The sequence below is a fragment of the Tauraco erythrolophus genome, chromosome 4, assembly GCF_009769465.1.
Source record: "Tauraco erythrolophus isolate bTauEry1 chromosome 4, bTauEry1.pri, whole genome shotgun sequence".
Classification (NCBI taxonomy): Eukaryota; Metazoa; Chordata; class Aves; order Musophagiformes; family Musophagidae; genus Tauraco; species Tauraco erythrolophus.
Window position 1 is genome coordinate 35,667,064 of NC_141468.1, and position 13,634 is coordinate 35,680,697.

The 13,634-nt window shown below is 41.4% G+C and overlaps 1 protein-coding gene across 1 annotated transcript in view; it reads right to left on the reverse strand.

The window, feature by feature from the left end:
• Positions 1–13,634, reverse strand: part of NELL2 (neural EGFL like 2) — a 164,676-nt gene that overhangs the window by 67,177 nt on the left and 83,865 nt on the right. The window contains exon 13 of the mRNA XM_086609966.1: positions 6,523–6,648. Coding sequence (XP_086466092.1) covers positions 6,523–6,648 — 126 coding nt within the window. The remainder of the gene's footprint in view (positions 1–6,522; positions 6,649–13,634) is intronic.

Below are 13,634 nucleotides of genomic sequence, written 5' to 3' on the forward strand. Positions count from 1 at the left end.
TTAGAATCTCCACCTATTTTGCCATCTCCTTTGGCTTCTAAGCTACTTCTTTCTACAAGCAAGCAGTAGCAAAAAAAAATCAGCATGACTTGGCTTAAGTGAAAATGAAAAGGAAAGACTAAATTGTCTGGAATGGATTTAGCAAAATGGTTGTGAAAAAAAGTTAGAGTCTGCATGCATTTCAAACGTGTACATGAGCACGTAGCTCCGCACACAGGAGCGGTCCCATGCAGCTCAGCACCGCTGAAGGGATGGACACAGCTGCCCACGTGGCTGGACCATGCTTGAAAGAAGTAGGCCATGATTTGCAACATGCCCGATAAGCTTCCAATAATTAATCAGTTAAGAATTCACATCTATTTCCTGCCAAAGCACAGCACAATTATAAAACTTCACTGATGTCAGGGTACAAAGTTGCAGATCACTCACTACTCTCTCTCTCAAGAAAAAAAAAAAAAGCAGCATGTATTAGATAATTTACTAAACCCCATAGATGACAGCATGTACAAACATTAATTAATTCAAAGAGTCTGGTTTATATACTAACACAGTCCATACTCCATATGTCTGTCTTACATTCGGTCATTTATCATCTTACCCAAACCACATGTACAGGGAGAGCCAGCTGAAGACACCATCCTAGAGCACTCATGGAGGGCCCCAGCCTCCCTCTCCAGTACAGCCACGTGTCAAACACAAAACAGTCCCCATGGAGGAATTCTCTGGGAGGGTAACATCAGCTGTGTTACCTTCTCCGCATCACTTCAGGAACTCCCACCCACAGGAGAGGCTGAGCACATCACCAGCATCTCCATCAGAGTAATTTCCCCCTTTTATGCTGACTGGAAAGCAAAAAAAAAAGAGAAGGTGGCCCACGAGACTGCACAGAAACAGAGCCTTAAAAATCATCTGAGGCTCAGAAAATCCATGACTTCTCCAGGCCACGGCATGCATTTTCCTTTGCCTTAATGTGATCTAAGGAGGATGCACTAAATCTCACAGGGTCTTCTTTATTCTGTTCCATTTTTGATGGGTTACTTAGATGAGTGGTCCCAAGGCAGGAGCCTAAAGACATCTGTTCAGACTAAACGTGATTAACTATCCACTGTAGCTAGTCAGAACTCCTCACTGTTAGAGCCAAGTGTGAAAAAGAGAGAGCTCTCATCTCTCATTTCTTAACTTCTCCCTTTCTGTTTAAAAAAATAAATAAGTGGTGCAGGAAAGGATATGTATCATGCTGTTGAGAGCACTGCTACCAGCTGTGGGATACACAGCAGCCTGAAATACTGGAGGTGACACTGGCTGCATCCTTGTTTCTAGAAGGACAACTTTCTATGTTACTAAGGCGTGCAGATTTAATCATATCTAACAGTGACAGTGCAGCATACTGTTACTTATAAAAAACCATCCCAGCAGAGACTCACACTATTTTCTGTCTTCCTTCCCTCAGCGCAATACCGTGACATTTCGGGTTCTGTGAAGCAAAGTGGAAGGGGAATGAGATGATACCAATGTAGGAAAAGCATGGTAGCCCATAGCATATTTTTAATGCATTTATAATTTGCAGTTTGTGCACCTATTTGGCATATGGGTGCAGCTTAGGACTCATCTCCCCTTCTCATAGCTGTGATTGATTTCTGAACATAAAATCAGTCACGAACAATAGATTTCTGTGTAAATATGGTTGTAACTAAATAATCTAACTCTGCGAATTTGCATCCAAGATGAATACAAATAACAAAATCTCAAATTGATGTCTTCATTACATCCTTTGTTGTGAAAATCAAAATGTAATTCAGATCTATTGTAAAACTTGCAATAAACATGCCAGGAAGAAAGAGACTAGAGCTGTTTTGGAAGCAGCTATATGCTGAATAAATCAGTCTTTTGTGCCCAGGACTCTGACAGAGACAGATAGCACAGATTTCTTTTCAAACGTCTCGTACAGGGGAAAATCCCTTCAATGTCACTGATTTTATGTCTCTCTTCTATTTTGATCAATGACTGCTAAATTATATATGTGTGCGTAGGATGAAACAATAAGGCATTTTACGTTAGTCTGCCGGCAAGCTGTGTGGATATCACTCACATCATAACCTGCCTAATCAAGGTTCAGGCATAATTTTTCAACATCTCCTTCCTCTGCTTCAGCTATCCTGTGCAAACAAAGACATATTAATGCCAAGCTACAGAACATTTTCTTCCTGCTTAGTAACAGTCCCAAGGATGTGCTACCAGAGCTTACGGTCCAGTTTACAGTAAGTCAACTACTTTATGCACAGCTAGGCTTCCATAACTGGATTCGATTACACAACATTACAAGGAACAGTGTGACCTGAAATATATTTTTTGAATTTAACATTTAGTAACACACAGGGTCAGCTGTTGCTTGTTTGCCCTATTCTTGTTATTCCTGAACTGGATTGAAAATCTGCCTCCTCTTCAGTTTCATTGATATTTCAGCTGGCAAGTTAAACACAGAATTTCCAATGAGGCAAAAAGAGACTTGTCAAGAACTTTAAATTCTGCACAAGGCAAAAGAGGGTCGAATGACTAAATTGAGTTGCAAACATTCGCAAAATCCAAAGTGCATCGGACTCTCTGTACACAAGTACTGAACAAAATTGCATACTGTACAACCACACCAGAATAAGTCCAGGAGCCTTTTTGTAGTATGATTGCAGTACCAAGGTGCCCCTGAAATATTCAGGATTGCCTTTGCCTGCAAGAGATGTCTATGTGAGGCTTCTTGTAGCATGGCTCTCATGACTAGTTGGCAAGAGGCATCTTAATATCCTTCTGCAGCAGCTGAGAACTGCTGCTATCAAAGCTCATGCTTCCAGCTCTCTTGAGGAAAGTTTTCTATACAATGCAGACGTTATGTCCTACAATATCCACTTTTTGCATGATTTACATAGAACAGAGACTATCCAATGGTATGAATGTAAACATATTTTGCATAATCAGTGTTTGAATTGGTTTTAAAATATCATTTCTTTTACAGACATCTCTTTCCCGCTTTCCATTTTTGCCAGATGTAAATACCAGCTTTTTGTACCGACTATGGAATACATCAACTATTCTGTGCAGCTTCTACAATAAATTTGTTTATTAGAACAAAAAAGAAATATGGAAAACCCAGAAAATCCTGTTAAGGACAGTGCACAGCCTTACTTTCACAGATATGCCAAGTTAAACAAGGTACTCTTCACAAAACCTTTCAAAAACATCTTAATTTGCAGAGCTCTGTCTCTTTGGTCTGTCATGATTGCTTTTCTCCTTACTGTCTTGCTTTTCTGCCAGATAAAAAGGCTTGGTTTATGCCCTTAACTTCAAGAACTAGCACTATCATGACAAGAAAACTGAGCTTAACCAAAATAATTCCCAGCTTCAGTGAAGGGGCTGGGAGCAGGTGATGCACAGTGAGGTGTGCTGGGCACAGACAAGTTGGTATCTCGATTCTCCAAGTGCAAAGATTTCTACTTGCTGCTTTCTACAATCATAAAAGGCAGATTAAGGTGATGGACTTAAATAGAGCAAATGCAAGATTGGCTGAGACCGGGTGAGAATCCCAACACACTTTACTACCATGATTACCTTAACAAAACATATTTGGAAAATACTTTTCCTTCCCAAGTCCTAGATATTATTTGTTTAGCTGTCATTAAGGCTCCACTTAAATTAAAAGCAAGCAAACAAACAAACAAACAAAAAAAGACCATAAAAGGAAGTATAATGAGTTCTTATTGTGAATTACTTGCTCTAAAATATCGCAGTATGCTGTAAGAGAAAATCATGCTTATGAAAAGTCAGCTATACTCAAGCATAACAGCCTAGACTAAACCCATTGGTCTGTCTGCAGGACAGCAAAGTACTGTCATTAGCATCATAAACTACTTCCCACTGTCATTTTGCACAGATTTATTAACGTACACATCTTTCAGCAATGTCCTGCAAACACAGCCAGTGTTTCTGTTACACCAAGCCTTTGCTGGTTCTCGGAACAGAGTGAGTTCCTTGAGGAGAGATGATGTTAAGCAATCTAGCAGTTTAAAACTTCCACAGACTCCATGTTAAAGCCACAGCAACATACTCTCCCTGCTTGTGTTCACTTTACCTCTTAGATTTATATCTGGGCAACTGGCTCCACGTGAAAGTCTCTGAAATCAGGAGCTTTAATACATGGCAAAAACAGCAAAGAGCAAAGAATACACTGAGGGGAGAGAGCTGTAGCAGTGTCATGTACAGATATATACGCTTGCCACCTGCTTTAATATAGTGCTGTAATATAAATGCTCTCAGTGTCACTCATATAAACTAAAACAAGCACAAAATGCCACTTATTCAAAGCACATGACTTTAAATGTATCCTGTTTCCCTCAATTTTTAAAATATAATTAATCTTTCACTCACTAGTTGTTCGGTGGAAATGCCATGCAAGAGTCTCATAAGTCTACATACTTCAGTAACTGACCAGTGCCTTCACCAGATGTGGTCACACTAGTTGTGAAACCAGAAAAATAAAGCTCTTATTTTGTGACATATACACTTAATGATGTTAGGTTGCCATTCATGGAAATTGTACCACCCAACAGGCACTGCATGCTCATGGTTGCCTCTCAGTATGCAAAATTCACTATAATTTAACTCCAGAAAAACTCCCAGGTCCCAAATCATAGCGAGTGGCATTGCTCAGAGTTACAGAAAGTCACTGCATGACTTACAGTTCATCTGGCCTAGTGAGTCTTAAGATTTGAAACCTTACAAAGCTATTGCATCTACTTTGCATCCTTTTGCCTTCACTTTTCCCAGCTTGATCAAAGGAAAGGTGGAAAAGAAATCATTCATTTTGTTACTCATCAGGCTGATTTCACAGGAAAATATTATCTACAAATGTGGAGTCAAACTCAGCTTGGAATGTGAGATTCGTAATGGATTTACAGGAAGTTTTACACCAATTTGACTGTCCAAAGCTCTTGAACTACACTGAATTTCACAACAGTACATTTCAGCAAATATGAGGAACGCAATGTGCGGAGTACTGAGAAATACCTGTATTATATTTATAGGCACCAAATGCCCTTGTGAATTGTTTGCAATGGTTTACCATTTGCAGAGTTGAATCAGAACAGCAAGTTAAGGGAAGTAAAGCAGAAAAATTATCACAGTGATTTAGACAAAGTCAGTCCTAAAATAATCCCAACATTCACACTCACTAGGTAATGAAACAATTGCTTTACTCAGCTGAGAGCACGGGAAACATGAGAAAGTGATCAGAAACCTACTGATTGTTTCAGAAAGGACCTGCTGCAAGCAGCCTATAACTTGGTCTTTCAAGAACTGGGCTTACTGCAGTAAAATAGTGCTTGTCAGCGTATGTGAGAGGGATGTCAAGCACAGGTAAGACAGTACACACAAAAATCGCATGTGCGGTTTCAAATTCATGTCCCTGAGTGCTGTGCATGTTTGAGCAAGCAAATTATGCCAGTTTATGAATAAATTATTTCTGTATCTATCATTGATGCTCAAAAAAATCATAATGGACAGAATTAAATATATTTAGAAATGAACTTCACAGTACTGTCTCCACATTCTGAATACTCTCATCCATTTATAGCCAGCTTTACTGTTGGATAACATGAACTCCAAGAAAGTTTTACTGAACAAATATATCCTCTTACAGAAAGAGCTAATGCATTCCCCTGTGCACACAAAATAGTGGTACTATTTTGTTCACACACATTTTTCTTCACTGAAAGAATGTGCCACATCTTTGAATCATGTTTGCTTTATCTGTCTAGTAGGAAAAAACACATTTCTCCCAGGAACACTTACAGTCAGGCTGGCTCTGATATGGAAGGCTGGTTTAAATGTTCAGTGTTCATTTCATAACTTTAAAATATCTTGCAATAAAAGAAGACTTAAAGACAACCCAACATCTCCTCTAGAGTATCCATTGGCAGCAGAGCAAAAAGGGAAGATTCAGAGATAAAACCGATCATGTTGTCAAGTGGCTCAGGGCAGGCAGAGCTCCTGCCCTCTGAACTCCGGATTCAGCTGGGGAACCTCCTCAGTGAAGGAAAATTCAAAATGAGGAAACAGCCACTTCTAATATGTAGCAAATTTAACCCCATCAAAAGTTCGCAGAAGAATCGTTATACTGCAAGTGAAGTTGTACTGGTATGTCACATGGAAATCGAGTAACTCATAGCACTGTTTTTGCTCTCTTATTTTTTCCCTTCAGCCTTTTCCCTTCACCTTATTGATTAGCATTGAAAACCATGCAAACCTATGAGACAATCCAGACTGCCTTACAATTTCAGGCAAATGATAGAACACACACATAACCCATAAAATACATTAGCTTTTCTGCACTGCATCTTTATAATTATTTTGGCATTTATTCCGTTTAACATCTCATGTAGACGTTCTGTGACTCTAACAAAGATTAACTTTAGAAGAACCATGCTCCTAAATAACATCATCCCATTGTTTTCTTTCACAAATATATACAGCTCTTACCTGTACATGAATAATCATCAATGCGTATATATCCTGTTTTGCAGATGCACATAAAGGATCCTGGTGTATTTACACACATGGTATTCTCACGACAGTAGTGCCGTCCTTCAGCACACTCATCAATATCTGTGAATAAAGCAAAGAGAAACATGAGTCAAATTCAGCATCGTTCTTCGTAATCTCTCAATATACTGCTATTCACTTCCATCAGTAGTGTGTGAGACTAAAAAGTTACTTGAACAGCAATACATTTTGGAAAGTTTTTTGGCTTTCTCCTTTAAAAAAATGGCTTGAAGTGTTCAAACAAAAGAAGCAGCATAGGCATCAGCTTACATCTTTCCTTTTGAAGTGCCTATGATGTTATGCCTGCGATGTTATTACTATGTTATAAATAAGAACAAAAAAATAACTGGGGTCCCAAACAGCAAACCAACTGCATCAGCACTGCAATGTCATCCATCGCTGTACCTGTATAGTCACTGTAGTCAGCAGTATACATGCTACTATATGCATACTATATGCCTTTTTTCTAACAGGTACTGTTGTTTGGGGAGAAAATATAACAAAAAGCTTGAGGGTCGAGCTGAGAACAGGGAAGTATCTCTCACCAATTATGGTGATGGGCAAAACAGACTTGACTGTTTTGCCAGGCTGGAGGGGATGCCCAGAGCAGACAGCCACCCGCATCTTCTCCCTCTCTCTGCTGTAGGTCCCACTTGGCATAAGTTTCTTTGTCCCTTCTTAAATATGTCATTCCTAGAGGCACTGATGAGCTTGGCCCTAGCCAGAGGCAGGTCTGACTCGGAGCCGGGGAAACTTCTGGCAGCTTCTCACAGGGACCACTCCTGTAGCCCCTACCCTGCTACCAAAACCCCACCACACAAACCCAACACACATGGTAAGATCTGAAAAGACACTGGAACCTATTATAAGTTTCTCTTAGAACTATAAAGTAGCCAATCGGTAATTTTCATATATATAAACACATATATCTGTACCTATACATATACGTATAACATATCTGAGAGGAACCTGAAAGAATCTGATTTATAGAAAGACCAGCTCTGAGAGAAAACATTGCAACTTGTGCTGGATTTATGTGGTGATGTTTTAGTAGGAGGGGAGGGGCTGCAGACATGGCCCCTCTAAAGAGCTGCGAGAAGCTTCCCAGACTCCAAAACCAGTTGGACTGGCCTCTGGCCAGGTCAGACCCCCATCCCCTCAAAGCAGGGCAGAGCCCATCAATGCCTCTGTGAATACCCTATTTAAAAAGGGGACAAAAGAACCCGAGCCAGGCGGGAGGTCCCCCGCCGGCCTCCCAGAAACAGCGTGTGATGAGCTGACGGACAACATCCCTCATTCCCCCTCCCCCTGTGCCACTCGGGGAGGAGGAAGAGCTAGGAAGAAAGGAGGGTTGGGGGAAAGTGTTTTTAAAATCTGATTTTGTTTCTTGTTATCCTCTCTGAATGAACTGTTAACGAATTAAATTGATTTGTCCCCAAACCGAGTCTGTTTTGCCCGGGGCCATGGTTGCTGGGTGATCCCTCCCTGTTCTTATCTGACCCCTCAGGCCTTTTGTTACATTTTTCTCTTCTCCACCCAACCAAGGAGGAGGAGCTAGTGAGTGGCTGCGTGGTAGCTTAGCTGCCAGCTGGGCTAAACCACAACATGATAAACTACTTGTTGGGGTGGAATACCTGCTGCAGTATAAAGTCCTAGGCAGACATAAAGCACTGTAGGCACACATTTTGATACTCCTTGCGCTGCAAAATTAGACATATTTCTTGTAGCAGGTTATACTTGAATGGTAAGACAAGGAAAGCACCACAAATAACAAAAAACTTCTGCACATTATTATTATGCTGCAAAGAAGAAAAGCTATATTAATTTGGAAGTGCTTAGTAGCATGCTGCTCCTGTAATCCTAACGATAAAGACAGTGCTACTGATATGCTCTGTACATCTAGTTATATTGTCATGCAGTGTGCCACTGAACCTTGCTACGAAAGTATGTTAAAAATCAAAAGGGTGGATTGTTGGCTTGTTTTTTTCCCCACTCATCAGTTTTTATTTCCTCACTGTTTCCAATGATGTTTACAGCTTTCAGAGTTGAAAACAAAATCTCTAGATGGAAAACAGTGTTGTGTTCCAGAGTCTGATGATAGTTCAAAACCGTAGACTGGATACATAAACTCAAATCAGAGTTGACTTCTTAATGCTGTGATGCTAAATGTCAACAGTATTAACTCCTCCTGTACTTTACTCCTGTTTGTCATATGCTTATCTCCCAATTCTTCCTCTCTTCCCAGTCTCTTTAATAAAATCAATAGCTACTTAGCAACTGCACTCATTGCCTGCCTTTACATTTCCAGAAGAAAATTTGTCTACAGTACAAAACAATATAACATACTGAATATTAGCACTTCTGCGGTCATTTCCTCATTTCAGTCAGTTTTGAAAAAAAACTTTCTCTACCTCCTCCTCCCCAGTGCCTCAGGGAGACTGGGAAGGGGGTTTGCGGTCAGTTCCTCACGTGTTGTCTCTGCCAATCCTTCCTCCTTAGGGGGAGAACTCTTCACACTTTTACCCTGCTCCAGTGTGGAGTCACTTCCCATGGGAGAAAGTTCTCCACAAACTTCTCCAACGTTGAGTCCCTTCCCACCAGAACAGTTCATGAACTGTTCCAGCGTTGGTCCCTTCCACGGGGTGCAGTCCTTCAGGAACAGACTGCTCCAGTGTGGGCTTTCCCACGGAGTCATGACCTTCTTTGTGTGCAGCCATCTGCTCTGGTGTGAGGTCCTCCACGACCACAAGTCTTCATGGACTGCTCCACCATTAACCTCCATGGGTGGCAGGGGTACAGCTTGCCGTCTGCCCACGGGCTGCAGGGCAGCCTCGGCTCCAGGACACCTCCTACCCTCCTCCTTCGCTGACCTCAGTGTCTGCACAGTCGTTTCTCCCACATCTCACTCCTCTCTCCACTGCAGCCACACTGGGCCCAACCGGGCTAACGAACTCTGGTGGCTCCAGCAGGACGAGCTGCACGCTGCGGGCACTCCAGGAGCGGGGCACTTGGGAGCACTCCAAGCCATGGCTGCCACTCCGCCCCAGCCCAGTGCCAACAGCCACCCGCACCTTCCGCCTCTCTCCACTGCAGGTCCCACGCAGCGCACGTTTCATTGTCCCTTCTTAAATATGTCATTCCCAGAGGCACTGATGGGCTTGGCCCTGGCCAGAGGTGGGTCCAACTTGGAGCTGCAGAAGCTTCCGGCAGCTTCTCTCAGGGGCCACCCCTGCAGCCCCTCCCCTGCTACCAAACCCACCACACAAACCCAACACCAGTTCATAAAACCCGCCAGCAGTTACAGTGTATGCCTCAGCTACTACCACAAATGATGCAACTTGTGTCTTTCATAATTCCAGTTCATGACTCCATATTAAATGAATGGTGTTGATTTGTATTTAAGTAACAACATCAGTCTTCGAGTAATTAGAGGCCTTATGTTCTTGGCGTCAACAGACTGCCTAGGAGCCGGCTTTGGCACGCTCAGAAAATTCTACTTAAAGATCCAAAGCCTCAAAAGCATTAAATAGAACTTTCTGAAAACTGTATTAATGATTGCTTTGGCAGGTAAATAGCCACAGGAGACCAAAACGCTAATGGTTTTCATTTTGCAGTGAAAAACTTAGTCAGAACTACTTTGATTTAAACCTCCTAATTTAGAAGTATTCTAAATAAAAGCTTTCATTTTGCCAACATACCACATATTGAGGTTTTGCAAAACGTTTTATTTATAATTGCCTTTATTTCAAAACCTTGCTTGTTCAATTGTTATAAAAAAAAACCCACAACTGATCAGGTTAACTTAGGATTGAAGTTTGAACACACTAAGTTTGAAACTTAGGATTGTTTCATTTGAACAAATACGATTTTTTTTTTTAACTGATTTGTGAAGATGATGTCCACATTTTTTAAACACTCACTGGAAAATAAAACTCCCACCCAGCTCTCTAGAAAACCTGTACACAATGAAAGGACATAAAGTCATTATTATTGCTACTATCACTTTATTACATTACATTGGAACCTAAAGATCTTCATCAAGTGTCAAAACTCCATTGCTCTGTACCATGGATGCACAGCTGATCAGAAGCTGCTTTTACAAACAGTTTGCAACTTTAGCACTAAATTACATCGCCACTGGACGCAAAAGATAATTAATACAAAAAGGGTAAAGTAACAGTCAGGTGACAACTAGTCACACAGAGGTTGACCACACTAAAAACATACAATTCCATTCCCCCTTTAGCACTCCATATGCAAACTTCGTATAAGTTAAGTTAAGGTATTAGAGATCAAGGAAGACTAAACTGTGGCAGGGAAAGAGCCCAACATCTGTTCTCTTTTAAAGCTACCAAAATAAAACCCTTTTCATCCTCCTTACTGGTTGAAACACTGATCTAGCCTTTTATTCACCTTCAGATACAAATGCACTAAGTACAACAGAAAACCTGATGCATTTCAATATCTAAGAAAGCCTACATTTATCTTAATTTTCCCCTGCCAAAAATCCTAGTTAGCATATTAATGCACGTTAATGTCTTACTGTTTAGCCAGTAAGATGCTGAAGTCAGTTCAATAGGATGAATGCACCACTCCAATGGCTCTACACACTCAACAATAAAGACTTGTGTGCTTGAAGTCTGTGATGTGATGCTGAGCCACCAGCTGTGATGTACTGACAACAATGTAGTCATGGAGATCATCAACCTGCTCTCTTCCCAGTGGAACAGATAAAAGAGACATCTCTGGGAAAATTGGTTAGTGCAAAAGCATTCGGAATCTGCACTTCAGTGATTTATTTATACTTGCAAAAACATCAAAACCGAAAAAAAAACCCAAATGTGTTTCTTTATCCCCCCAAGCACTGAAAATTTATGCAAAATATATAACCTAGGAAAAGTTTCCTAGTATCCCTTCCTCCTGCACCCTAATGAGTTTGCTTCCCCAGAGTGAAATTCCTAGTTATGTTCTACAATCGCATTAATAGAGAACTTGACCTGCAATCTATAAATCATTGTTGACCAAAACCTCACGCTAACAAACAAAGCCTCTCCTTAGGCCTCACTATCCATCATTGTCTTTATCCACTACAAAAGACTGCCAGAACAAATGAGTCTGGTACTAAGTCAGTACATCTGGGCTGTAAAGAGAGGAGGCTATTTCCAGAACTGAGGATCCTTTGTGGATAGCGTCCTGACTCCAGCTATTCCCCTTAAAACTCAATGGTATCTAGCATCAGTGATCTTCCCGGTCACGCTTATAGAGGGATATGGTGGGCAGGGAGATGCTCTTGCAGAATTTTTGCAACAAATTTGTTTTGGATAAACAAATTTTTGCAACAAAAGCACCTAGGAGAAAGTAAACAGGAGCATAAAAAGCTTTATTTACAAAAAAATATTTCTTAAGTCCATCAAAAATTACCCCGAACACAAGAGCAGAGTAGATTAGACCCAAAATTTAAAAATAAAACAAACAAAAACCCCACTTTTTTGTGTTAATGAAAGTTTCTGTCTTTACAGACGATAAATATGAAGTCTGCATTTACCTGCTGAAGAGGGTAATGCTTTTCCAACTATACCACACAACTTCATCAGCAAACCTCCATTCTGACCTGAAGACTCCCCTGCTAAAAGCAAGGGCATCATTTACCCACCATTCTGTGGAGAAACCTCTTGGCTGCTGCAGCATCCTGTGAAGGTTCTTTCCCTATGCAGGCTAAGAAACACCTGTAGCTCGTTACACTGGGAAAGTTACCTTGAAACAGGTGCTGTAGCATTCAGCCAATCACTCTGGGAGATGGATGGTCAAGTGACCAATAGCCTTGACCCATCTAGCAAATCATGTGACTCCTGACTATTTAAGGCAGGGTGTTTACTCCTAAGGGTGAGGCATTTCCTCCTGAACCTTGGAGGAGTGTGGGCCTTCCTTAGAGTAGAGCCTAAAGCCTTCGCATTAGAACATTGGTCTGCTTGGAGCCACCTGAAGCCTTCCAGCTGCGACACCATTCCTCTGAGTCTTGGGCCTCTGCTGAGAATCCCAAGGATGGATACTATAAGGATGGTCATCATAAAGGGTCTTCAGGCCCGTATCTTTATCACTACTGACCTGACTCATACAGAAACAGACAAGCTTGGAAAAGCTGAGACTTTCTCATCTGGTCCCTAACCTAGAAAAAAGGCATCACAAGATCAGCAGATGTTATTCACTGATTAAGGGACTATGAAAGAAGAGAATTAAGAGTGACCAATCACCTCAACCAATGCTATTGAAAAAGGTAAATATGGATTTAAAACCAACACCACCTATCCTGCATCCTGAACAGGGTCACAAAGGAAAAAAGTTCTGTCTTTTTTCTTTCCCTTTGTCTTCCCTACACTGACAATAGTCCTTTTCCCAGCTTCTCTCTGTGACATCAAGCTTCTCCGCTGTTTTCTTCCCTCATCCACTTTCTACCTGAGTAAGTTCGGTCCTGTCTCCAGATCTTGCTCACCTTGTCTCTCCTTCTGTCTTCAGCCCATCCCCTCACCAGCTTCTCCTCCTTAAAAGAAAAAGGACAAACAATAACTTCCCTAACTGTTCCCACTTCCTTAGTGGAAGCAAGCTCCCACCAGCTTCACCATCTGTGAAAGTACTGGGTTTTTTCCTTTCACCACCAAACACACTAACTCATCCTCAAACCCTTTCAACATGCTTGAGTGTTTAGTATATTAAAACTTTCCGGTCCACTGCTCTAATAAAAATGCTCTTAGGACGGTCTCTTCCACTTCCTCCAACCATATTTCCGTGCTTCTATTCTCTCCAGGCTCCCTTCACTTTCAGCTACAACCTGGTTTCACTATCTCACATGCTTTGGTTTTCACACCAGTATGCTCCTACATGTCTCTTCTTGCATATACCCCTTCTCATCCACTAAGGGGACAAAATATCTCAGGGTTCTGGCACAGCCTTTGCTCCTTCTCCTCCCACTACTCTGTCTATGCTCTCCATCACAAGGCAAACCAATGGTTTAAGTACTGCTGTTACTCTGGTCAGTCACAAACTGATCACTG